Source organism: Meriones unguiculatus, chromosome 20, assembly GCF_030254825.1.
Source record: "Meriones unguiculatus strain TT.TT164.6M chromosome 20, Bangor_MerUng_6.1, whole genome shotgun sequence".
Classification (NCBI taxonomy): Eukaryota; Metazoa; Chordata; class Mammalia; order Rodentia; family Muridae; genus Meriones; species Meriones unguiculatus.
The window spans coordinates 66,175,619-66,202,946 of record NC_083367.1 but is presented as its reverse complement, the minus strand read 5'-3'; the positions used below and the strand labels follow the sequence as shown (position 1 = coordinate 66,202,946).

Below are 27,328 nucleotides of genomic sequence, written 5' to 3'. Positions count from 1 at the left end.
AAGCAGGACAGTGGTATTCTGGTTAATTGGTGGGGTGTTTTTGTTGTGTTGTTTTTTGTCGTCTTGACACAAGCTAGGTTCTTCTGAGAAGAAAGGAGCTCAGCTGGGAAAATGTCCCCATTAGACTGGCCTGTAGGCCAGTCTGTAGAGTGTTTTCTCGATTGATGATTGCTATGGGAGGACCTAGATCACTGTGGGCCGTGTCACCCTTCGGATGGTGGTCCTGGGTGCTGTATGACAGCAGGCTGAGCCAGCTGTGAGGAACAAGGCAGTAAGCAGCACCCCTCCATGGTCTCTGCATCAGCTTCCTGCCTCCCAGTTCCTGCCCGACTTCCCTCAGTCATGGACTGTACCCTGAGGGTTGTAAACTAAAATGAAACCTTGCCTCCATGTGATTATTTTGTGGGGGTGATAATCTGTACACATTGGAAATGCAGTTGCAACACATCAGTTCCTTTCACTTCACAGAAGTCAGTTATGTTCTGTTGCTTTGTAAATGTATTTCGGATGCAGCACAGCCCAGCTATAATTGCTTATTAATTGCCTCTTCCTATGTAAATCCATTTTATCTTTATTTTTCTCTTGGCCCTCAGTATCTTTGATTTTTTTATAAGAAGGTATGGTGCAGCTCAAGTCATCTCCTTTTGTGACTTGGGTAGTAGCTTTGAATTACTTCATTTGGAAATGGGCCTAGGAAATTGTTTTTGTGTGTCTACTGCCAAGAGCTCTAGTTGGCTGACCCTAGAGCAGGGAGAAGAAGGCCAGCAGCAGGGTCCCTGCCCCAGGCCTCCCAAGGGCTGGCTGTGGAAACTGAAGTTCCCAGGGAAGCACTCATCAGCTGCTAATTGCTGTCTGGCCCTCCCAACACACCCCACCCTCCAGCTGCCGTCTGTGTATCTAATTCTCATGTTCGTGTTTCTGTTGAGGGATAGAGCAGGTCAGACTTCCGGGACGTTCGGACATAATGGGATTAGCACAGTTCTCTGAGTGTTTGCTGAATTCTATCATGTGTGTATATGATGTATGTATATGTGTTTATGTGAGTATATGCATGTATGACAGATGCCTTACTTGATCACTCTTCACCTTTTCTTTTGAGGCAGATTCTCTTGCTAAATTTGCATCTTGTTGATTCAGCTAGACTGGCTGGCCCGAAAGCTTCCAGCACTTCACCTGTCTCTGCTTCCCCAGTGCTGGGATTACAGCAACACACCCCTCCGTCTAGCTTCCATGCAGGGGCTGGGGAATGTGTGTGTGGCAGCCATTTTACTCACTGAGCTAGCCTTCAGCCCGTAAACTTCATCATTTTTGCTTTATAAACATGATGAGCAAAAGGGGCACAGATGAGGAACTTTGGCCTCTTGACCAATCACCAATCACCCAGGCTTATTTGGCCATTGCACCTGTAGCTCTATGGCTCTGCCTTAGAAATGTTCTGTAGGTCAGAATGTATTTCCCTGGGGAGGGAGGGTAGGGCGACCTTTTCCGGCAGGTTTAAGTGGTGAGGTATGAATAGAAGGTTGCTTCTATTTCTTTAGGTAGGTGGGAATGGAAGTTTGTAGAAACCGCCTTGCCTTGCCTACTTCTGTTTTAGGACTGTGTTCTGTAAGGAGGAGGGAGCGGCCTGCAGGTATAGGGAAAGATCACGTTTTGAACTCTGAGAGCCTACTGTCTGTCTACCTGCCATAGGACTCATCATTTACTGCCTTGCAGAATTCCTGTATGTGAGCTTGCTGTCATTTACCCGTGACTGAAAATCCCTTGACAATGGGAACTTGGGGACACAATGAGGGGTTTAAGATACAGCAGCTTGCACTGCAATTGCAAAGCACCACGGTGAGTAAATAGCTACTGGGAGACAGGAAGGCTTTGATTTTATTTGTGTTGTAAGGTGTGTGTGTTGTATGAGGCTGGCTTGTGGCTGTGCTTGGCAGAGAGCCAGATTGTCTGCCCTGACTTTTCTGTCACATCACAGATGAACCCAAACCATACTTAGAAAAAGGCTTTGGCTTCCCCATCTCCAGGGTAGGTCACTTTTGAGCATGTGTTTGAGTTAAATTGGTGGCAACAGCATTTGTAAAGGGCTGTAAGTCCAGAGCACAGATACTTGGTTCTAGTTCCTAGTTTCTAGTTATATGTGACCTAGGGCATCATCCTCTAGTTCCTGTTTCATTCCCACTTAAGATGAGTCTTAGGGAAGGCAGTTAAGGCTTTTCTCTTTTTCTCTAATGTTCATTTATGATGGGATGGAAGGAACAATTTAACTTCTATCACAAGGCCCGTGTCCTATAAAAGTTTACAAAGTCAAAGAAGCAAAGCATTAGTATTTTGGTTTTGAAGCAAATCCTGTTACCTCTTTAAATAGAGCCATGTCCCGGCTTCTGGGAGAGGTGTTGGTTAAGACTGTGATAATAGCAGGCTGTCTCCACACAAAGATCACACAGGGGCCCAGGAGCTCTAATTACCCTCCTCTCAGTCTGGTGGAGCGGAGACATGTTATTATCTTACTCTTGCAGCTGGGTAAAACAAGGCACAGGCGCATGATGCCACTGTCAACTCAGACAAGGTCACGGCCAGTCTTAGAGGAGATCACTGTGCCGTTTTCCCATCCATGTGGGAAGTGCTTTCGTTCTGGCATCTTTTCTCTTATGGTAGATGTAGGGTAAAGCCCAGGCATAATTCTCCTTGTGGTGCAGCAGATACAGAGGGTGGTCCTGGACTGATGGTGGCTCCTGTTGTCTAAGCTCCATTGGATCTGAGTCTTGGGGGCACAGTTATGGACCATCTCTCTGGTGGTAGTTGAGGATTTCTCAGATTGGCTGTGAGTTGTTGGGGATCCTGTTATTCATAGTAATAGCCCCAAAATATTTTCTCTTGGGCTGTTTTCATGGCTCATAGTGCTCTTCACGAACCCTGTAGTAATGTGGCCGAATCTTCTCTGACTTGTTCCTTGAATTCCCTTACAGTGGCATGCTGCAGGGTATTTGATCACAGTGCGATCCCCAGAATTGTGTTATTTACTGGGGGAAAAGAAACTGTTAATAGTTGTGGTGTGGCTCTGCCCTTAGCACACACCTTTAATCCTTCTGGCTGGAATACTGACACGCCCTCAATATACACCTTTAATCCCAACATCAGTTTGTAGAAGGAAGCACCCATGTTTGAAAGTGATTGGCAGATAAAGCAATGAATCAGAAAGATATGACAGAATAGGATATGCCCAACTCTCATGAGAAGAGGGGGGAAAGGGAAGCTACTTAAGGGATAATGCAGAGAGAAAGAGAAGGGAGTCTTACTGGAAGAGTTTTGCAGAGAAAAATTGAAGAGAAAACAAGTAAGATACAGGTGAAGACAGAATGAGCCAGAGAATGAGAAGGAGCCAGAAGACTAGAACAGCTTTCTGGAGTTAGTTTGATGACAAGCATAGTAATTCTGAAGCCCAGAGAAGAGCTAGATTGAATAAGTGAGCTGGGGGAGAGGAGTTTGAGCCAGAGCAGCTGACTTAAACCAGCCAGCTATAAACTCAGTAAGAACAAGAAACTGCTTATCCAACAGTAAGTCTCAGAGGCTGAAAACATTCGAGGCTTGGATTAGATGATATGGAGGCCAGAAGCTTCCAGGACTAGGTTAGCAGGCAGAGGCAATAAGCCTCCAAGATGACAGTTGCATCAGATGAATAAAAGTTACTTTACAGCGGCATTGTAAATTTGTCTCCAGTGTAATCCTGTATAATTTGTAACCCTCCTTTGAAAAAGTATAATGTAATTCACATACCATCTGGTTTACTTTTAAACCTACCCTTCCATGATTTTTGGTATCTTCCTGAAATTCTGCAGCTACAAATGCTATCGATTTATTGCTGAATTTGTGTCACCTCAAAAAAGAAGTCCTGTGCTCCCAGAAGTCTGCTCTTGTTCTTACCCTCCCTCGTGCCATGTAAATGAAGCCACACAGTGTGTAGCCTCTGTGTTTGCTCTCTTCTTTCTAGTGTAGTTTCACTTATATGGTACCTTTAATAAGCTTTTCACTACTCTTCATGGCAGAATAATATTCCATTTCACCCTGTTTTATGCAGCAGAATGAAAGTCTTGCTGGAGTGGGCACTCCTTGTCATCATCCCCCCCCCCCCCCGCACCATTCCACCTTCTACTCCCCCCCCCCCCAGGCTTCTTCCCAGGATCTTTCAATAAAAAGCCAAAGAACTCGTTTTGAGAGCTTTGGACTTAAAATCCATTTTACTGAGCTTATTTAGGGCTGGGAATACAGCTCATCTGTAGAGCGCTTGCCTAGCACTTAAGACCCTTCTTCAGTCCCTACCACTAGCTCTTGCCTACATGAACCCCGGCTGGGAGATGGGGGAGGGAAGGGAAGGGGGAGGGGAGAGTGAATTTCTAAGTGGCTGGAATATAGTTCTGTCTGTCACATGCCCCTGAATGTAATTGATTGTCACTTGGGGGTTTTTCCAGATGGCGTCACTGTCTGGTGGGATCCAGCATACTTTGGGAATATTTCCTTCACTTCCCACTCCCCTTTTCTTTGGGCTTGGGCTGACCATGGTTCCCGAGTCACAGTCATAGCCCTCCTAGAGAACAGAATGGCATCTGAGGGAAGGTGGCCTCCTCCGCTCTCTGTTGTCCTTCTCAGGAGGCCTGAGACACTGTAGAAGCCAGCTGCTCAGTGCTATCCTGAAAACGTTGGCCTTAGTTCTTCTCCAGGCGGTTGGGCCGGACCCTGGTGGCCGGTTGTTTAAGAGAGACTTACACCGCATTGTGCTTCTGTGCATCCAGCGCCTGCTGTGGTGTGGACCGAATGGATTGTGACCCCAGTTAAGTAGACTTGGGAGATTTATGAAGTTTACATTTTTCTGGCAGGATGTGTGTGTAGCAATAGAGTCAATTTCTCTTCTTGCTTCACGGTAACAGTCAAATGGCTGCTTTGAATGTCCTTGACACAGGATAATAATGAGTTTTAACGTGAATGGACTGGGAGATGGCTCAGTTGGTAATGCGCTTACCATGCAAGCATGAGGACCTAAGTTTGATCTCTAAGATCCATGTAAAAAAAAAAAAAAAAAAACCCTAGCCACGGTGGCCACGCTCTGGGGGCCAATTCCTGCGGTGAGCTGGTCAACCAGCCTGACCTACTAGGAAAATTCCAGGCCAGTGAGAGATTTCTTCTTCAAAACCGAAAGATGCCATCCTGAGGGATGTTAATGTCTGGCCTATACACACGTGCACACACACACACACACACACACACACACACACACACAGATTTTTGTGTGGTAATAATGTGTGGCATTAAATGATGATCTTTTGGTTGGGTAGTCAGGTTAGGACTTGCCTAACCTCGAATGGGGTTAGGTCTGTGCATGTGTTTATTATTTCATTTAAGTTTCTAATTGTCATTTTGTGTCTCTGACAGCTAATGAGCCATATTGCCTGGATGAGAAAGCACAGAAAATGGCCATTAATGAAAGGTGCCACAGGCCACTGCACTTTAAAGAAAAGACATGAATAAAACTTAAGGAAATCAAAGTTAGTTAAAAATAACCTTGCTATACAAAGCTCACAGATTTCCAGTTCACATGGGGGAGCTCCACAGCATTCTTTGCAAGTAGCCTCTGTGTTTGGAGTGTTCTTGGGGCCGCTGATTGACTTGTGAGGTTGACAGGAAATTGTGTGATAGCTTGTGAGGCCTGAAGAACTGGGGGGAAATTTTCTTAATTTTATATGTGCAAAATGCTATTGCTCACACGGCAGCTTTGATTTAATCAAATATTGATCTTCTCTTAAAATTGCATTTGTAGTTAAGGAAGAAAAAAAAGCAAAAGATTCACAGAGTGAGGCAACTGAATAGGCTAAGATCTCCCAGGTTCTTCTTTGGTTCTTTCTGAGCTCTTCATAGATTGAACCTCACAGTGGAAGCACCAAGAAACTTGAAGACAGTGTGGACTGAGGCAGAGTTCACACAAACTGTTACCTGAATGTCAGCAGATAGAAAATAGGATATATTACACAGTCAAGGATAGGGGCTGGAGAGGTGGGCCAGCAGCATTTAAGAGCCCTTGTGTTCTTCCAGAGGTCCTCAGTTTGGGTCAGCACACACACACAAATAAATTAAGTTAAAAATAGCAAAATGAAAATAAAAATCAGGCGTACATATGTAGCTCAAAATGGTTATATCATTAAAACTTAATGTAGTCATGTGAAGTTATATTCTCATCTAACTTCTTTGATGTATTTTACACTTTCTACCCCTTTTCGTAGAGCATCTTGGGCCTTCTTGTCAGAAGACTGGGTTTCTAGCGATCGATAATCTAATCAAGTGAAGTAGTTTTGAGCCTGAGATAGAGGCTCGTGTGCTGCCCTGCTTATCGGGGCATTCCGTTTTCAAAGCTCTTGGGAGCTTTTCATCTTCCCCCAATGAGAAGGGAGCGGGTGGGTGCTGAACTGCTGTTCTGTCAGGGGAGCTCCATAGTTTGCATTTTCCTGTGTTGCTCGGACTTTCCCACGGTAGAGATCCTGCCCGTGAGGAGAGGCAAAGGTAGAAGAAGGCTTCAGAGGCCGTGGCACTGCCCACCAAGTGACATTTTGAAGGTTGGTGGCTGTGGTTCTGTTATATGGTATTTGGGGACGTGGCTCATGGGTCCCTGCAGTGCTCTCATTAATCTCACATGTTACAGGTAGCGTGCATGATTTTCATCGTGTTAGTTTCTTGTTCCTATGTCACAATACCTGACAAAAGCCACTCAGGCAAGGGGTAGTTTTGGCTTATGTAGTTGATCGTAGCTGTGAAGGCAGGGTAGATGGAGCTGAGGACTGTTTCTATCACACGCACAGCTGGGGAGCCAAGAGGGATGAGTGTTCTCGCTCACTCCCTTTCTACTTCTCTGCAGTCAGGGTCCTGGCCCATGGAGTGGTGCCACCCACATTTACAAGGGAATCTTCCCGCCACAGTGAACCTACTCTAGACACTTCTAGAAACATGCCCAGAGATTTGTCTCCTAAATCAATTTAGATCAAGTTGACAATATCAGCCGTGTGGAGAAAACACAGATGAACTGAGCCACAAATTAGCACCATGTGTAAATAAATGCAAACAACATCTAGGCTGCAGGGTTTGGCCTTTCCACAGAATGCAGCAACCTAGGAACAAAGGGAAACACTTCTTTTGTCTTGTTCAGAACTTTCTAAGAGCTTTTGCCGTTTTTGGAAAGTTACCTCATTCTGGCATCCCCTTCCCAACTATGACACCTTGGCAGTTTTCTGTGATGAAACATTGGCACAGGTCACGGTGTCTCTGCAATGCCGGGGGCGAATGACCTCCAGATAGCTTTCAGAGTTCTTGGATCCACCATTCATGTATTGAAACACATTTTGAAGAGCTACAGATCCCACTTATTTATTTTTTTCCTCACGGCATTATTAGGGCACACTATTGCCTTTATGAATTGTGAAGATACCGCCATGGTTTTTATTTCAGGAAGGTAGAAGCATGTTATCAAAAGAAGGTTATCGGGCCTCACGGTATTGTGTGCTGTGCTGTGCTTTGGAGGAGGAGGAGGCTGTGCAGTGGTAGAGAATGAGTCGTCAGGACTAAACGGAAGTCTCCATTCTCATTGTCCTTCCTGCGGCAGGTGACTGCCATGCCCACACTGAGGCAGAGCCTGTCTCATGCTGTCACTACTGTCTTAGTCTGTATGTGCTGCCGTGATCCCAGAGTCTGGGTCATTTCAAACAGAAGCACACGGGCATAGAGTTCTGGAAGCTGAAGGCCAAGGGCAGAGTATTAGTAGGCTTGGCTGTTGACCCTCTGGAGGCCCTGACCTCTGCATCCTCGTATGGCAGATGGCAGAGAGGAGTGCTCACACCTCTGGCTGTCATGAATTAATGTCATGTATTAATGTCATAGCCTGAGGACCTCATCAAGCCCCATCGCCTGGCATTCTCAGTGGCTGTGAACTTCCCAACACATGGGCTCTGGGTTACACGTTTACATTGTAATGTCTTCCATCATTAATTTCTCAAAAATTCAAGAAAATGAATGTCCTACAATTTGCATTTCTTGTTTGGGGCTCAGTGGTTGATGCCATCTTGAGGTCTTCTGTTAAGTTTCATTTGTATTTGTTGCTTCTGAGGACCCAGAGATCATGTTAGACTTGCAGATGAGACATATCTTAGATCATTCTGGCTTGACCCAGTTGTCTTGGCCTAGGCAGGCTTCAACCACGCTGCTTCAAAGGCAGAACCAATATTCCTACTGGTCCTTGTAATCACAAGCAGCCTGGAGTCTCCTTTGCCTGATAGCTGCCGCCTGGGAGGTGTCCAGGGGCTGGAAAGAATGGAAGCCCTATTCCTTTGCTACCCGAGATTATGGGATGGTACCAGGTAGATGAAACAAACACAGCTGACTCCTCAGGTGAAGGTCGGGCTTCCTTAGGACCAGGCTGCAGGTGGATGTTACAGACAGCACTGCACACCGGAAGCCCCCTTCCATCATTCCCCATTCCACTATTTCAGAGAGTTCCTCCTCGTCCTGTTAGGATTTGTATCCGCTATTGCTTTTCACAGGACAGGAAGTAAATGGAGAAGCCTCCTTTCTTGCATTTTAACTGATGTAGTCGTGTATATTAAGTGTGCTAGATCCGATTTGGAAGTGATGTAATTGGTAAACTTTGGATGAAAATTACAAAGTATGTGAATGGGGCTGACGTTAACTTCAGCATCTCCTGAAGTCTCTGTTTTTAAGTTGGTACCCGAGATGCTATTTTAACATGGGTTTCGCCCTTTAATTGTGAAGGAGTTGAGGCTGCCAGTGGCACTAATGGAGCATGAGCTGACGCACAGTTCAGGAAGACACTGAATTACTAGGTGTCTCATACCTAAAGCCTTGTGTTTTCCTGCTTATCTGTCAAGAACTGGTGGGCATAGGGCATAGTAGAGAGGCAGTGTTCTTCCATGACGGCCTGCACTACATGTCTTCCACCTTCAGAAGATGCCACTGGTTAAAGGAGAAATGTTGAACCCGGAGGCTGGTGAATGTCTGGCACCCATCTGAGTGCTGGACTCCCTAAACTGAATGTGGAGGAGACCCTCACGTAGCTCTTTTCATCTTTGTTCCCTCAGCTTCCAAGTAGATGCTTTTGTCGGCCATGTTAAATGGTAGGTCTTTCAGTTTGAGAGATCTCGCCCCAGACTTGATTTCCACAAGGCACACAAAGACAAGGGCATATATTTAACACATGCAAAAGTAGCTCTGTTGACGGGTTTATAATTTGGCTGCTTTCCATTATTGCCTCCATGGGCCCTGACCGGGACTGGGTGGGCGGAAGTGCGTGCCTAGTGTGATCCTGCAGAAGCAGTGAAGGACCCCTCAGGCACATCACTGTGCATGTCGTGATGAGAAGGCTTGGTCAGGTGAAGCCCAGAATCCTGTATAGAGGTGGCTGGGCTGTATGTCTTTACTTCTGCTCTTGCTTAGGATGTGGGCGGCATGTGGGTGGGGCCGTGGGAAGGCAGTCCGTACCCAGCGCACAGAAGTAGCAGTGTACATAAGCTGGATTTGACCAGCCTACACTCTTTTTATTGCTGGTTTTCTATTCTTCCAGAGTGCGCTTTCTCCCGGAACAACACAAGGGGCTTGCTCCATGCAGACTGCGTAGGCTACTACTCTATTTGCTGCTATGACCAGACTCCTTATGAAAGGGACCAAGAGGAGATGAGGGGAGGGGGCTACAGCCAGGATACAAAGTGAATAAATTGTAATAAATAATAATAAAACAAAAAAAAGAAAGTCAAGCATATTTGTGAGGCATAGAAAGTGAATCATTAGCATAGGTGAGGCCATAATTTGGTCCCCTGCCCAATTTGTCATTTCTATTTGACAGATACGTGACAATTAAGTGGGATACTACCTTTTGTCCTTTGACTGTGGATACCTGACTTAGTTTTTGGCCTAAAAACATGTGAAAGAGCAGAAATGTTTTAAAGTGTGATACATATTTGAATATATCTTGTATACATAATAAAGTAATTTGTAAGTGTATAAATAAATAAATAAATAAATAATGGAACCTAGGGAAGTTCTGAAGCTACTTTCCATCATGGTGGGGAATCAGCAGCCAGCAAGGGCTTGAGGTATCTGTTTACTTGCTTCTGCTGTCTGGAAGCAGACACACACACACACACACACACACACACACACACACAGAGAGAGAGAGAGACAGACAGACAGACAGACAGACACACAGAGAGAGATGGATAGAGAGAGATGGATAGAGAGACAGAGAGCAGTGCTGGAACTCGGAATGCTTTTTCTTCTTATTCTGTCCCTCCTATTGAATGGTGGCACCAACAGGAAAGGTGGGTCTTCCAACTCCAGTCAGCCTAATCTAGAAACTCCCCTGAGACATGCCCACAGGTTTGTCTCCTAGGTGTCTGTCAAACTGACAACCTTTAGTAGCTGTCAGAAAGGTTCTAGTGAAGCTTTAGACTCCTGAAATCGGGTTGGCAGCCATTGACCCATCCAGCTTGGCTCTCTGAGAGTCTTGACAATCTCCAGGACAATGCTACCTCATGGCTGGCATTCTTTGTGCTCAGATACACTGTGCCTTGTGACATCTGGATGGTGGGACAGCACTGAGATTTCCTACTTGGGGGATGACAGGGGTGTCTAGAGCAGCCTTCTCTGGGCCCCAGAGAGCCAGCCTGCCCAGGCCTGCACTCACAGAGGGGCCCCAGAAGCACCTGCAAGCTCCCTGCGGTTGAGGTGAAGGCGTTAGAGGACTCCTTGGAGCAGACAGGGTTCTGACAGGAAGTATATCCCCGTTCTGTCGGTGGGTACGTGGCACACCTTTCTCTTCCTTACCTGAGGCGTGGTCTCAGGAAGCGAATGAACATGTGAGACCAACACTGGCTGGGAGAGTTTCCCACAAGTTCCAAAGTTTTGTGAATATATTCAATGAATGACTCAGAATTAGCTCGGCGCCCACTCCCACACCTCCCGTGCTATTTTCGCTCGCATCCATCTGGCCCCTCAGGCTCCAGTGCTCTTCGCCCTGGCGTCTCTGAGCTTTCCATGGGACTGCAGACTTGGTCTTGTGTCTGTGAGAGGGTTACTGTAGAAAGCCCCATTGTGAGTGAGAATGTGTGTGACTCGTGTGTCATGTTCCCTGTGCTCGCTGTGAGCCAGGAGAGAATGGAGCTCGCTGCGTACCAGGTGAGGGCCGCAGAACGTTAACTGGACGCTGTTACCCAGGCAATGTGCTTGCACATTGTGGAGCTTTATTTTCCTCATGCTCCTCTGACCTCTGTGTCTCTTCTCATGCATCTCGTTCTCCTGTATCCTTTGCACTGGTGTTTCTAGGGCCCTATTTTTTTTCTTTTGTCTTTTTGTTTTGTTTTCAAGACTGAGTCCCATGCAGTTGTTCTGTTCAAGGATGACCTTGAGCTTCTGAGCCCCTGCCTTTCACCTCTGTAATGCTGGGGTTGCAGGTGTGTCCCTCCCCCTGTGCCTGAGCCGCACCCCTCTGCCCTCCTTTGTCCTTTTGAGAGGATCTTTATGCTTTCTGTGGCGGGTGTCATGCATTATGACTTTACCAAGTCTATTCCAGTGACACCCAGGTCCGACCACTGACCACCTCCTGCTGGAAGATCCAGTTATATCTTAGCTTTGCTGGAAGTAAGCTTGAAACTTGCATGCCTTACCTCCCTTTGGGTTCCTTGTCAAACAAGCCACCTAAGACATCAAAGACCACACGCATCTCCTCGGATACCCTTGCTCTCGGCATCCTCTCACACTTTACATAAGGTAGGGCTGTATGGGGTCCACCTCCTCAAACTCTTGTCTTGTCTTTGCCTGTCTTTTAATTTTCATTTTTAAAAAGTTCGTTGTTGTTCTGTTTTGTAAAGATCCGGGTCCTTCTACTTCACCTACCCCTTGACTTCTTTTTTCTGCCCAGGCCCTGCCTTCCCCACATTTCTGGACCTCAGGCACTACACTGTGCTTTTTGTATACTCCCTTAACATGTTCTCTGACTGACTTCAGTTCTTCATACCATTTCGCTTTTCTTAGCTGCTTCCCACTTATGGGATCCCCTTGTTGCCTGCCCTGCATTACTGCCTATGTATTTAAGACAAATAAGCTTCCTGTAGATTTATAGCCTTATTCAAGTGTTTCCTTTTTATGAAGCCCTTTAATGCTTAGTGGAGTGAGTTTTCTTTCCCAGTCCCATTCCGCCCCATGTGTTGTTTTTAAGCTCATACCTCTACCTCCAACACTCACCACTCACCTCTTCCCATTAGATAAAAGAGTCTAGGGACCCCGAGACTATCATACATATCTTTACATCTCTAGCAACTCTCATAGTCCCTTGGGAAATAGATGGTGCATAAAAGGCACATGTCGGATAGGTGGATGGATGGATGGGTGGATGGGTGGATAGATGGATGGGTGGATGGGTGGGTGGATGGATGGATGGGTGGATGGGTGGATAGATGGATGGGTGGATGGGTGGGTGGATGGATGGATGGGTGGATGGGTGGATAGATGGATGGGTGGATGGGTGGATAGATGGGTGGGTGGGTAGATGGGTGAATGTGGATGGATGGGTGGGTGGGTGGATGGGTGGATAGATGATGGGTGGATGGATGGGTGGATAGATGGATGGCTGGATGGGTGGATGAGTGGGTGGGTAGATGGGGGGTGGGTAGATGGGGGGTGGGTAGATGGGGGGTGGAGTGATGAATTGTGTTGCTGTGTCTATTGGAATAGGGAGATTTTCCTTTTGTTAATGAGATAGTTGCTCTCCCTTATACAAAAGTGAACACACATGGGAGTAAGGAGACCGTAGTGGGTGCACGGAGGTTGAGCGTGTTGGTTCAGTGTCTCATTTATCACGTAGTAGACCTGCTTGTAAGGAGTTGCTTCATGCAACGATGGGGGCAGTCCCAGACATACTTGCCTTCCTTGCTATGTGAAGCTTCCTCAGGGACTGTTTCCACCTTTGTGGTGGGCACCACCTCACCCAGGCTTATTTCATTTTGTAGTAACAGTTTGTCTGGAGTTTGCCTTGAAGTCCTCGTAGGGTGGGATTGGAGTTGGAAGAGGCGAAGAAGAGAATGTGGAATTGCAGATTTCTGTAGGCCACTGGGATGTGCTCTGGAGACCTTCTATCTGTCTTCAGTGTGATTTGAATACTTACATCTCTCCCAACAGTCAACCCTCAGGGTTCCCAGCTCTTCCCAGCTTTTGGTCCTGAGCATGTCTAACAGATTCATTGTTGCTGAGTTTATTTTTGAGCTCAACCTACTCAGATGGCTAGCTACTTGTTGTAATTGCCTAGGATCTGAAACCATCTGGTTCTTCCTAGCTGAAGGGGCAAGTCTATCAGATACCAGAACTGGAAGAAATGTCTGTTGTTTTCGAGTAGAGGCTGGTCGGTCTTTCCATCTTTTGATTTGTTAACTTGAAATCGAGTGAAGAGGACTGTTGAATCTGGTGTAAGTGTAGGCTTCAAAACTCACCATCAGTACAAAGAAGTTGACAAGAGTTTGCTCTCAGGATGAAGCTGTGGTTGATGCCAGAAATGAACTCACACTCAAAAGTGAGCGAAGTGTAGCTTTCTGGTGTCTGTGATACTACATCATTGGCTTTTCAAGACATCCCTGGCAATTCTGTACTTGGCCAAAACTAGGGAACTACCAACAAAGGTCAGTGCTGTTAGATTCCTGGTCCAGATGCTTTTATTTGAGATTAGCGCCTGGTGAGACAGTTTGCACCACAATGGGAAATGTGACAAAGCAGGGAAAGCCATTATTATGTTGGTCTCTTCACTCAGTGCTGGAAATGCAGCTGTTATGGTCCGAAAGGGCCCAGATCAGATTGCATCTGCGAGCACCAGCTGGGTGCCTGTGGGAACACTGGTGTCCTTAAGGACAGCTACGCTATGCTGTTGGCTGTTTCCTTCCCTGTGTATCATCACTACTCACTGGAGTGACCACACCCACATGTCTTTTGTCATTTTTTGCTTTTTCCTGCAGATTTCAGCAATGTCCCTGACATCACAACTGGCCTGAAAAGGAGCCAGACAGATGGCACTCTAGATCAGGTGTCCCACAGGGAGAAGATGGAACAGACATTCCGGGTAAGACTTCACCCTAGATCACAAGACAAGAGCTAAGTGAACACCAGTTCTCACTGGTACCTGAGGTTGGGGATATAAAAGATGGGATTTTCCTATTCTGAAGTCTACTAGCTGCTGGGAGTATGCACATGTGGTTTCTGATTTGTTGTTTTGGGGGATGTGTGTATGATTTGGGGGGATTTGTGTGTGTGTTTTTGTTTTGAGATAGAATCTCACTCTTTAAGCTAGTCTGGAACTCTCTATGTAGCCCAGGAAGCCCTTAAACTCATAATAACCCTCTTGCCTCCATCTCCAAGTACTGGAATTAAAGATGTGCATCTCCACACCTGTTTGTTTCTCCTTTTAAAAAAATTGTGTGTTTTGGGGGTGGGAGTATGCCCAATTTTGAGTACATTTGCCCATGAATGTTTCTATGTGTGTGGAAGCCAGAGGTTGATGCTGTGTGTCTTTCTCTATCACTCTCCACCTTTTTGTTGTTGTTTGTTTTACTTTGTTTGAGACAGGATCTCACTGAACTTGTTAGAGTCCAGGAAGGCTGGCTGGACAGAGAGCCCCAGAGGCACTCCTGTGCTCCTTCCTGCAGTGTTAGGGTTACGGGCATGCATTGCCCCACTTGGCTTTCTGTGGGGTCTGGGGATTGAACTGAGTTCCTCTTGATTGCATGACAAGCACTTTCCGTACTGAACCATCCCCTAGCCCTATTTGTTCAGTTGAAGTGAGAACTGATAGGGACCATTTCCTTTGAGCCTCACTTCTGGCATGTCATCAAAGAGCAAGGGAGAGAGAGAGAGCCATTCCTACCTTGGGATGTCTGCTTAGAAATCCTCAGATGGACGTCCTAAGCTTAGGTATCAGGAAAGTCATGTTCAGTTACTAGCTAAAGCTTATACCTAACTTTTTTTTTTAACCAAAGCTAAATTACTGGTTTTTGCAATGTTGTCATTTAATTATAGTAAAAAATATATAAAACAAGGGCCTGGAGAGATGTCCAAGCAGTTAAGAGCATTCACTGTTCTTCTAGACCTAGGTTTAATTCCCACCACCCTCATGGCAGTTACCATCTGTAATTTTAGTTCCAGGGGATCCAAAAGCCTCTTTGAACCATCTGAAGGTACCAGGAACTCTCAGGGTACACAGACAAACAAGCAAAACAGCCACAAACATAAAATAAAGACTCTCTTTATAATCTATGCATCTGTTCTAATTTGCCTTTTTAACCATTCTCATCTGTGCACTTCTGGCATGCAGTTGGGTACCCTGCCGCTACCCATTGCCTCCAGAACTTTTCCAGCTCTATCCCTGTTAGGCAGTCACCTCCCGTCTCCTCCCCCTTTGTGACCTCATCTATACTCTCTTCTCAGCTGCCAATTCTGTGTTCTGCCTATGAAAGCAAAATTATGTAAACCTCCTTCTTCGTGCATGCCTGTAATCCCAGCACCCAGGGGCGGGCGGGAGCGGGGAGAACATAGGAGGATCAGGAGGGCAAGGCTGTCCTCAGCTGTATTGTGAGTTAGACTCCAGTCTGGACTACATGATAACCTTCTTTAAAAAGAAAGCACACACACACACACACACACACACTAGACACAACAGAACACGCATTTCACTCACTCTCTGTTCTTGAGACTTACTTCACTTAGCGAGACGCAGATTTTCACTTTCAAGGCCAAATAATATCTCGCTGCAAGCATGCAGCACCTTCTGTGTACCCTTCCATCTATGGAATGGTACATTGCTCTCATGTGAGTGATACTGCAATAGCCAAATGGCATACACACGTCTGTTCAAATCCATACCTTTAGGCTTTTGGGTCTGTACCTGGGAGTAGAGTTGCTAGAGCATGGCTCTTCCACGGCTTGCTTTTTGGGGTAAGGTACAATCATCATTCACAGCTCTGAACTTTCTGCCCACTCAGCAGCCACATGCTGGGGCCACAGTTTACCCACACCCTCAGAGGCATTTTCTATCTTCCTTCCTGCTCCTCCTTTTTTAAGCTGTTCATGATCAGTTACCCTTTCAGTGCAGTCTAGAATTTGAGATTGCAGTTCCAATTTATATTTCTCTCTCTCTCTCTCTCTCTCTCTCTCTCTCTCTCACTCTCTCTTTACTTGAATGTAAAACAGGAGTAGAGGATATATAGGTGATGGCAGTCTCTAAATGCCAGTTCTTGCAGAGCCACATGCCAGCTGGGTTAGACTAACTCCGAGGGCCTGGGACCTTGGCAGAAGCATTTGGCATACCCTTCTGGCTTGGTGGCATCCACTGAAGGGGCACATTAGGTGAGAGCCCCCCTGAGCCTGCTGTGTGCTTGGCCTCTCCCCCTTTTCTCCCCAGCCCTGCTCCCATCCGTCTACTGCAGTCTTTCCCCACTTGTGCCGTTCTTCCATGGCCCTGTGTGTCTGGTTTCATGTCAGAACACAGTTTTGTTTTGTTTTTTTCTCTGAACTGAAATCCATCAGTGTTCTAGGCCTTACAGCTCCATTCTGTGTCTGTTGGGCTGTTTTAGGAATCTCGGTATTGTAGCTGTGGAGTGGGGCAGATGATTGTCGCCTCTTCCTGAGGAGTCCTCTATGCTTAGGCTTACGTGTGTGAAGCCATGTTCCCCGAAGCAGCCGTGGAACAGGCTCTGTGTTGAAGCCTTGGAGCACAGGCACAGCACAGTGCTTGGAGGAAGATCACTCACTGCTGTTAAGAATAATGGGTTTGCGTGTGTGTGTGTGTGTGTGTGATAATTTGGTTGCATTTCTAATAAGAAATTTAATTTTTATCTCCATTTGTTTTAAAGAATCAGTGAAAGAGACGGGAAAAGTTAAAAGAATTAGCACAGTGAGGTCATTTCCAACTATTCCCTGATAGTGTGTGTCATAGCTAAGCAAAAAACATGAGTGGTTATCTGTTAAGAGTGGGAAAGTGAAAGCTAAAGATTGAGTGGAAATTTGGATGACGTGAGCTTTACATTCTATTATTAAAAAAATGGTGAGGGGAGAAAGCTCACACACACACACACACACACACACACACACACACACACACACACACTCATACAGTCATATGCATACCAAAGAGCACAGAGCAGACGATATATCAGAAGAGATACAGGATGGGTATCTGGATACATCCCTGCGAAGCGGCATGTTGGGGAGGAGGCTCACTTGTCAGCACGAACTCCATTGTGTTGCACGTCCACTGTGTGCCCAGAATGCAGACGTTAGTCTGTGCAGTGTTGGTGGGGCACGTGTGTTAACCCCAGCCTTGCACTGGGGGCGGGCTGGAACACTGCTTCTCTGGTCGTGCTGCTAAGCTCCATTTCCCGGTATTTTGGTTTAGGAGCGTTCAGCCTGAGTGAGCAGGTGGAATTTCTTCTGCCAAATTTCTTGTAAGTCAAAACTCACCTGCTAGTAGGTCTGAAGGTAACTACACCTAAGAGTAGCCTTGAGTTCTCTGAGGAGCGGGGTGACAGCCAGCAGCCACTCTGCCCATGTGCTTCTTTGTTTCTTGAAAAGAGTGAATTAGTGATCACCAAAAGTAATAATCATGTTGCGTACAGTGAAAAGGACAGAGAATTGTCAATTTAGGGAGCTTAACTCCCTCCGCCCCATGCTAGGGATTGGATCCAGGAGGACCTCCTTAATGGTAGGCCCGCTCTGCCTCTGAGTTAGATTCCCAGACCTTTTTGAACGTTTAGTTTGCGATAGTCTTGTCTAGGCTGACTTGAATTTGTGGTCCTCCTGCCTCAGCTGCTGAGTAATTGGGATTTTAGATCTGCTGCACCACACTAGGGTTGCCATTGTTGTTGTGTATTTACCGGCCAAAGATCAACTTTGGGGATGGGTTCAATTGTTCTCCAACATTTTCCATCTTTTAAGACAGACTTTCACTGAACCACCTCAATTGGCTAGACTCGGTGGCTAGCAAGCTCTGAGATTTGTCTGTCTGGCCACTGCCACTCCTGGGGCCAGTAAAGATGTCCAAGATTTTCCTGTTGTTTTTGGGTTTTTGTTTTTGTTTTTGTTTTTTCTGAGACAGGGTTTCTTTGTATAGCCTTGGCTGTCCTGGACTCACTTGTAGACCAGGCTGGCCTTGAACTCACACAGATCTGCCTGCCTGTACCTCCCTGAGTGCTGGGATTACTGCACCTGGCCTTGTCTGGGTTTTTTACGTGGCCTCTAGGATCTGAACTCAGATCCTTATGTTTGCTGGCAGGCACTTTACCAGCTGAGCTAGGAGCACCCTAGTATATGTATGTGTGCATGCGTGTGCTTGTATGTAACCAGGGATCCTCCCTGTTTTCCTAGAACTGAATTGGGAGTGGCCAGCATGCTGTGTTTCTTCGCTGTGCTGGGAGCAACTCTCCCAGGGACCCCTGCGCACCGCCCTCTAGCAGGCACCTGCTCAGGCAGGCGGGAGGCGATTGCCCTCCAGGGAGAGGACCTGCCTCTACTTCCTGGATCTTCTCAGGGGTCATTAACTTCTTTTCAGATTAGATTCTGGTTGAACCTGGGCCATATGGGGTATTTTACTAACAAGTACTCTAGACTTAAGAATAAGGAATAATTTCCATTGAAAATCGCACGAAGCCTGGCTTGATGAAACACAGCTGTGACCAAGGCTTTGACAGCCCCACAATTTCTGCAAATGGTTCATAATTGATTGCCTTGTCTCTCTTTAAGGGTGCCTATTACTGTCACAGCTCTTTGTGTGACCCTGTCAGCTTCTCCTGTGGGAGATTTTTTTCTCTCCAGCATTGTTAGCTGTTGGCATATGCTATTATGATAGGGGGAGTAAGAAAGGAATAAATAATTTCTCTTTGGGTGAGGGAGTTGAGGGAGTTTTGGGGTTGTTGTGGGGGGCAACTCAGGTGTGTTAAGCACTTCCCCCGTTGACAAGCCACTCGGGTACTAGGGACTGGCAGTGGACATATGGCACTTGGTGGATCTGTTGTCCTTGCATCTGCTGAAACCTCCTGGTGCCTCTCCAGAGCAGGCAGGCTCACAGTTTGGGTAGGAATCTAGTGGAAGGGGGTGCACCTTCTCCAGGCAGCAGAGAGAAGCGTGGTGGCACTAGGACGTCCTTGTGGATGTGACAGGGAGGAGGAACAGTTTTTTTTTTCCCTTCATTTCATTGCCTGGGGATGAGAGCGAGCGGGAGGGGATGTATGCCTTCCGCACTCTCCAGCCGCAGCGGACTATAGGCTGTGTCCTTCTCCAACACTGAGAAGGAACAGGTGCCTCTGAACTCTCCTTCTTATGTGCAAGCAGGTAAGTAAATGCAGGCTTGGGATTCCTGGGTGCAGATCTTGATCCAAGTGCAGGCATGTTTGCATGTTTTCTTGCAGGACTGAAAGTTGATTTGACTCTAAAAAAATGTCTAAAGCTTATCTGTTGTGTGGATGGCAAGTTCGGGTCTTCCTAGAAGCCATCCTAAGAGGAATCTTGAAGTGCTGTATATTTATAGGCTAGAAAAGAACTTTGTATAATGGCTCTGTTGTTCTGTCAACTTTGCCTTTCTCATCCTGAGGTTTTGCAGTTGATCTCCAAAAACAGTTTTGTCAGTTTGAAATTGAAGTTGTCAGAAAGACCCAGGCAAACAAACAACAACAACAAAAGAAAAAAAATGTTTCCTCTGTATGCTGTATTTAAAAGCGAGAGAAAGAATTTGATTGTTGCAAATCATTTTGTGTTTGAACAATTTTCTTGGAGCCTAGCCTCTGCTTGTGTGGGACTTAAAACTGTGAAATGAGTACCTGCAAAAGAGGGAGAGCCATTTTCTACAAGGTGAGTATAGTTTTGGGTGTAGCTCTTCCTCCTCAGTTAATTTCTAGAATTTTGCCGGAGTTTTTATGTAATCATCCAGTGTAGCTGCGGCCGTGATTATTTTTTGCAGTTTGTAGGCGTTGTGTTGCTAGGACCGAGAGCTTTGGGAATTGAGATGTACAGTGTAGCAACCGTGTGTTGTGTTCTCTGCAAGTTGATCATTTTAAAGACGTGTTTTGGCTTGTTGTGTGTTCGAGGCAGAAGAAAAGAATATGCACCAACAGTCAGCCTCCTGGTAACCAGGAGAACACAACTTGTATTTAATCTCTGACTCCTGCCCACTCATTTTGCTCAGGCTTTTAAGTTTTTCACATGAATTGCTTTTTAAGAGCTTGGATATTAAAGCAGCTGAAGCTAAAGGAAAAGGTTTAGGGGAACATGATTCATGTCCCAGCATTCTTAAGAGTGCACATTTGGGTTTTCAGCATTAGCTGAGGACCTTTTGGGTCATAAGATGTTTTGTTAGAAAGTTTATCTCTAACATCACTTATTTCTAAACAGTTGTCTGTCTCCATAGCTGCCTTTGATAGATTGATGTATTGATGCTCTTTTCTTAAAGTCAAACATACCTATTTTTAAATGCAAGTTGCCTGAGCTAATTCGTATTTGAACGAACAGGCAGATAGTATCTTCAAGGTGATTGCTTTGTTCCTGAAAAATGACTTGGGCATGGCGTTCTGCCATAGTGCCCATCTCTCAGGATGACTTTGCTTCAGGCAGCCCCTTTCTTGCAGGCAGTGTGGTGTACCCAAAAGAAATCTTCACTAGGTTAGGAAGCTGAGTCTGTCTCCTGTTGTGCCAGAATTCGTCAGTGACCAGGTGAAGTTATGCAGCTTTTAGGTGTTTAAGGTGTGGGCCCTGGCAGGTCTACAAGTGCACATTCTACTCAATTCTTGGCATCTTCATCATGGGGTAGAGGATGGGGATGGGGTACTGGGGAGAGTCAATGACATATAAGAATTCACATACAAATATATGAATGTCCTAATAAGATGTTACTGAAATTAATGTGTATGCATCAGTTAAACACCTTAGCTGCCCACTAGTCTTCTTGGAGTTATTGTCAGTTGTCAGAGTCTGCCTAGCTGTTCTCAGGGATAAAAAAGAATCCGACACCAGGGACCTTGGAGATTGAGTCCTCTTGCTCTCCATTGTCTCCGTAAAGAGGAGACATAATCAGAAGTAACACTCTCTCAGGTATAGTGTCATGAATTGACTGAAGGGGCTGAGTAACAAAGAGTGTACCTGCTCTGCTTTCTTCTTCAGAAGGACAGGCTGTGTGTGCCTGGTCACTCAGGCCAGAGAGACACTGCTTGCCAGTCTCGTAGATCTGTCCACTTGAGGAGAGGTGGCATGATGTCCAGCTGGAGAAGGACAGGCAAGCATTCTGCCATCTTAACACTGTACTCCCTTGGAAAGGAGACGCAGTGGCAAGTTTGCTGGCCTTGTAGGAGACAGCTTCACTCAGTTTCCACTGGAGACTGAGAACATTTGATCTCTTGATAGTTTGATATCTACTCTTCCCCCTAACCCCCATGTTCCTAGCTGCAAGCTATCAGAGCTTATCTCTTCTGGGTTTGGGTCATTAGGGCTGATATGTGGCCAGTGGGTGTGGCATACAGAGGTCGCCCCTGGGTCTTGTCCTGCCAAGGTTCATTTCAGCTCTGCAGAATGAAAAATGCCACCCTTTCCTCCTCCCTAAGCAGGGTTCCAGAGAAGGGTCCAAAGAGAGTCAACGGTGGGCTTGAACTGTAGAGTGCCCTCAAGCCCCCAGAGGTACAGATGTGGACATACAGCTGTTCTGAAAGCAGCGCAGCACAGCTAGCTCTCTTCCTGGGGAATAAATCCAGTTGAGTCTGAAGGCAGAAGTGGGAAAAGGAGCTACCCTTGACCTTACCTTCCTCCCACTTTTTGCAGCCGTCCTCAGCCCTGTCCCCATGGCTGATTCCTCCTGATGTTAATGTATGTTGGGACAAAAGAAACCTGAAATGTGGGGAGAGGCTGTTAACAGGGGTCCAAGCCAGGAGTGGGCTGGGGCTGGGGTGCACGAGACTGTCACCTGATGGATACTCGCCTGCCTGTGGAGCCTCAAACTGAGATCGCTCATGGAGAGAGACGTGGGGTTGTGTGTAGCCCTGAGGCTGTGAGTTTGCACGCAGCGTGGCACAAGGTGTGTAGTTTTCCATGTCATTGGAATGTGTGGCTGTTCAGCAGTGGAGTCATGTGAAAGGCAGACATTCTAGAATAGAGGTTCTCAACTAGTGGGTTGCAACCCCTTTGTAGGCTCGAACAACCTTTTCACAGGGTCACCCTAGACCATTTGAAAACACAGATGTTTACATTAGATTCATAACAGTAGCAAAATTTAATTGTGAAGCAGCAAAAAAGAAATATGGTTGGGAGTCACCACAATATGGGGAAAGTTGAGAACCCCGGTTCTAGAACATGGCCTGACAGCTCAAGAATCAATTCTAGAAAGCCTAGGCTCCCCATGTCTTACCTGGTTCTTAATGGTTCTCACAGGGAGGGGAATAATGGCACCCCACTTAGTGAGATTGGGAGGAATCATGGCAGTTCTTTCTTCCCTTCCTTCTCTCCCCTTCCATCTTGGGGTTCTGTGGTTCTTGTGACCAGGCTAGTCTCCTCAGATGCCCCTCTGTCTTTTGTCTAAGACCCCAGCACTGTCCTTCCTGCTTCCCTGTGCCTCCCCTTCCTTATTTTTCTCTGCAATTTCCCTTTACATTTTATTTTTTTGGGAGAGAGGGAAAAAAAAAACATAAGTAGTTACTCAAGGTCAGCTTCAGAATCATAAATCAAAGAGGAAGGACGAAAGTAGATCTACAAAGATGCTGCACTGTGGGGTGGCAGGGTGAATCACCCCAGAGGGCAGGGCTGGGGGCAGGGCTTGTCAGGTGGAGCCTTGGCTCTGAAATTAACTGGCTGTCAGGCACCCAAGTACTGAAGGGATAATTACATGCCCTCTCCTAACTGCTGGGGCGATGACTAACAGGAAAGTGACTAGGAGATGCCCTGGAGCCAAAGCCACCCAAGGATTTGACCCAGGCTGGGCAGAGATGCCTCCCTGATGGGACACCCTTCACCTGGTCCCATTTACTTGCTGCTCAGGCAGCTTCTTGTTCTTCCTTTCCCTCGATTTGGCAGGAGCCGTGATTGTGCTCTCATCCTGTCTGAGAGAGGACTCTAAGAGGGATATGCTTCTCCTCCCTGGGTGGACAAAGTGTTAAAATTAGAGTAGCTGTTCAACATGGGTGGTGGAGTGGAGTGTGTGGTCTGCACTCTTTGTCCCAAGCTTTCCATGTTGCCACACCTGCAGGACAGTCAAGATGGGGCTGAATGGTGAGCCTCCTGGGTCATTCCTCTTTTTCATCCTCCAGATTTCCCACTTTCCAGTTCTGTATTTCCTTTCTAGACACCCTGGCTGGAGATAAATAGCTATGGAGGCTTTGGTATCATTTCACTTTGGGGCAGAGAAGTATGGAATTTTAATTTCTCAGATCAGACCCTCCCCTAGATCTGAACTCTACTTGTAGGGTCTTGAGCCTCCTTGTGGGGGACTGGACAGAGGGTGGGTGTGGTAGGAGTGTGGGTGGCTTTTGCCCATGTGCACTGACGATGGCTTTCTTTGTCCTTGACTAAGTCACCAGACTTTGCATTGGTCTGAGAGTCAGCCCTGCCCATCCTTCTACCCAAACGTGTGCTTTCCAGCAGTCCTTTGCCTGACGTTGCTGCTTCTCATCCTCATGAATATAGAGAATGGCTGAAGGGAAAGCCAAAGCTCGGAAGAAACTGATAGGACTCAGCACTGGTTATCTGTGCAGCATCACAGCCTTTACTGAAGTTAAAATCTCTAAGTCATCAGTCCTCGACCTTCCTAATGCTGTGACCCTCTAATACAGTTCCTCATGTTGTGGTGAACCCCCACGCCCAACCATAAAATTATTTTGTTGCTACCTCATAACTGTGGTTTTGCTTCTGTTATGAATCGTACTGTAAATATCTGATACGCAGGATAGCGGATATTCTATCCTTTCATGACCCACAAGTTGAGAACCACTGCTCTCAGCTGTGTGGCGGTGTCTAAGGTCAAGCTGAGTGAAGGTCAGGATAGTTTGGTACTTTACTTAGGAAAGCATTTAGAGCAGATCTTTGAGAATGGGATGAAAGTTCTAGGAACCTCTAGAAAATTGCTCATATGCCTGTATTTAAAGCTGCATAGCGTTCTGGAGTGTGTGGCAAGGATCATCAATGTGATGACATTATGCACAAGTTTCCCGTTTGGGACTCAGGTGATCCCTAAATTTATAACCCTGACTTTGAGTGTTTGAATCATTAGCCTTGGTACTGATCTTACATTACTTACAATTCAGAATTAGCATCAAATACTGATGATATAAAAAGTACCCTGTTTGTTTAATCATGTGGTTTTATCTGTGTGTATGTACATGTCATGTATATGTGCAAAAGTGCATGTTCACCTGTGTGTGGAGGCCAGAAGTCACCCTTGGATGTCTTCCCCCATGGCTGTTGACTTTGTCATTTTGAGATGGGGTCTGTCACTGAGTGTGGAACATAGCTGTTTGGCTAGGCTGGTTGAGCAGTAAGCTCCAGGGATCCACCTGGCTCTGACTTTTCAGTGCTCGCATTACTGGTGCACCTGACAACACCTGGCTTTAAAACTGGGTGCAGAGGATCTGAATTCAAGTCCTTATACTCTCACAGCAGGCTTTTCACCCACTGAGCCTTCTCTCCTCCTCCTGGGAGCATTTTGAACTTTTTTTTTTATCTTCTAGTCTGCTAGGCCAGGTGGAACTAGCTATTAATGCTTTACTTGTGCTTTTTCATGTGCTAAAAGACAAGGAGAGGGTTAAATACTACCCCCCATGGCAAATAAATTATTAGGTTGAGACCAGAATACATTACATTGATGGTCACATGACATTGGCAGATTACTGAACACTGGCATCATCATATAATGTTTTGGCATTGCAAAGTTTTGTTTTCTGTAGTTACTGGGGGTAGAGGAGTGAATCTGGGAAGAGTAGGGTTTGAAATACTGATCCTCAGCTGAACTTTTATAGGCCTGGTGGCTGAGATAAACAGCTTGCTGGTGGGCTAGGAAGGGGTGGTTATCCACTCAGTGCAGGGTTGCTTCGGTGATGGGGGTCTCCCAAGGCTGCTGCGAGCAGAGCCTCAGCACAGCAGCCTGTGGCTGGTTCTTGTTCCTTTTCTTCTCAGGGAATAATAGCACAGTTACGCTCTAATTTGGGCTGGCTGCTGTTTGGGTGCTTCGAATGTTATCTAATCTTTAATATTTACCAAGAGTGGGGAGGATGCGGCATCGTGGGGCTGTTCATTAAAAGCCGCTCCGCAGAGGCCTGCTCAGATAGTAACCATTGTTAAGAGGTCTGGACAGTCATCTCGACTCCTTATTTCAACGCTCTTGCTTCTGTGCAGATTGTCAAATGGAAACTTCATTGTGCAGACTGAATGAAGGTGCGTTTGTGCTTCAATGCAGCTTTTATGCCTTTCCTCACTCAGAGCGCATTATCACCTTTTCATAATGTCTGGGTTCCATGATGCAGCTGATTATATTTCTAAAAAATTCTGCACCATTGTTCTGAGTCATTTTGTCATTTCCTTTGGCATTCAGCTCTAAGTAGACTCAACTGTCACTGACAGGAGCTCTAGGGGCTCGAGGCGGGAGGGGCTGAGGAGAAACCCTACTCAGGAGCCCTGTTTAGGGGCATGCAGTGTAGCTTTTGCCTTCTTGGATGCCAGCTCTTGACTGCTGAGGGTAAGGAGTGGCTACTTTAGTTTCGAAAAATCACTGTCACCTATTCTTGATGTTGCACGGAGACCAGATAATACAGGTATGTTACTCTCATGGCTGGAAAGGAGAGAATTGAAAAATGTAAAACATTATTTATGTATTTTGTGTATGAGTGCTCTGTCTGCATGTCTGCCTCCATACCAGAAGAGGACATCAGACTGCATTATAGATGGGTGGAGAACTGTGGTATGTGGTTGTGGGAATTGAACTCAGGACCTCTGGAAGAGCTGCGAGTGCTCATAACCACTGAGCCACCTCTCCAGCACTGGATTCTGAAGGTATCCTTGGGGGCTGGCTACAGTGCCTGCTGAGCAAGCATGAAGACTTGAGTTCAGGTCCCCAGGAATGTAAAAATCTGAGCATGGCAGTGTGCTCATGGAATCCCGGTGCTGGGGAGGCACAGGCTGGCAGATCCCTGATGCATGCTAGCCAGCCAGGCAGCCATGCTAGCCACATTGGTGAGCTCCAAGTTTCATGAGAGACCCTGTCTAAAAAAATATAAGATGGAGAGCAACTGAGAAAGACATCCCATTTTGGCTTCTGACCTCCACACACATGTACTTCTGTGCATCCATGTGAACTCATACAGTCATGTACACTCATACATATACACACAAAGGCATGCTTCGCAAGGGTTTTTTTTTTTCAAATTTATTTTATCCTTTTAATCCAACTGCTCCTTGCTCCCACCCCCTTCTCCCTTCTATTGCTTGTTCAGCCGCAGTGCACCCTACTCCCCTGACTCATCCCCCTGCCAGTCTCCAGTTCTCTGGTGCTGCCTAAGTGCTCTGGTATTGTCAGAAGCCACCTGACACTGAGTAATCGCTGACATTTGCCCGGGAGCTTCTGGGCTGCACAGGCTGGAGATTCCATGGTGAGCTACTTAAGAACCATGCATATACCGCGGGGCTAGGCGTGTCCTGCGAGCTGGCTTGGACAGTTCTCAGCCACCCCTGTCCCAGTCTGCTTGGGCACAGAGTCAAGGACTGAGAGGAATCTGGCCACCACCTTGGCCTGGCAGTCCCTTGGCAGTCTGGAGGGAGCCCCTGCCTCTGTCCACTTGTTTGGGGACTGATGACTCAAACATGATTCTTCCAGTTCACCAAGACAGAAACCCTGGCTATTCAGCTGTGGCACAAGGTGAGATCTGAAGATTGTCTCTGTGTGAGGTGTCAGCTTCAGCCAGCCTTTGGTCGCCACACTGCCACTGTAGCTTGGACTCTCACTTGCTTATCTGTCTTTCTCTTTGCTGCCCCCCTCACCTTGGTGTTCTTCTCAACCCTAGGAAGTGGTGCTCGAAACGACAGAAGTATTTATTGAAAATAGTGATGGTACTTTTGCTTCTGTGGTTGGCGTCGCGATGTGGAGGTTGGTTTGTGTAAAGTCTCAGCTGTGTACATGGCAGATGCTGCTCCTCGTGGGATTGTCAGAGGGGAGTGTGGAGCCAATGAGCTGATGTGACTATTGCATTTCTTAAATACAGCAAAAATGTAAATGTTACTAAAATTACAATTAAAG

At 46.5% G+C, this 27,328-nt stretch overlaps 1 protein-coding gene across 5 annotated transcripts in view; it reads left to right on the top strand.

Annotated features, from left to right (window-relative positions):
- Positions 1–27,328, top strand: part of Tiam2 (TIAM Rac1 associated GEF 2) — a 194,027-nt gene that overhangs the window by 135,171 nt on the left and 31,528 nt on the right. For 2 of the 5 annotated variants that reach the window (XM_060373453.1, XM_021648942.2), the window contains exon 15: positions 14,043–14,146. In XM_060373453.1, coding sequence (XP_060229436.1) covers positions 14,043–14,146 — 104 coding nt within the window. Of the gene's footprint in view, positions 1–14,042; positions 14,147–18,959; positions 19,405–19,900; positions 19,921–26,811; positions 26,951–27,328 lie in introns of those variants that run through there. The other 3 variants (XM_021648951.2, XM_060373454.1, XM_060373455.1) reach the window with 3 other exon arrangements.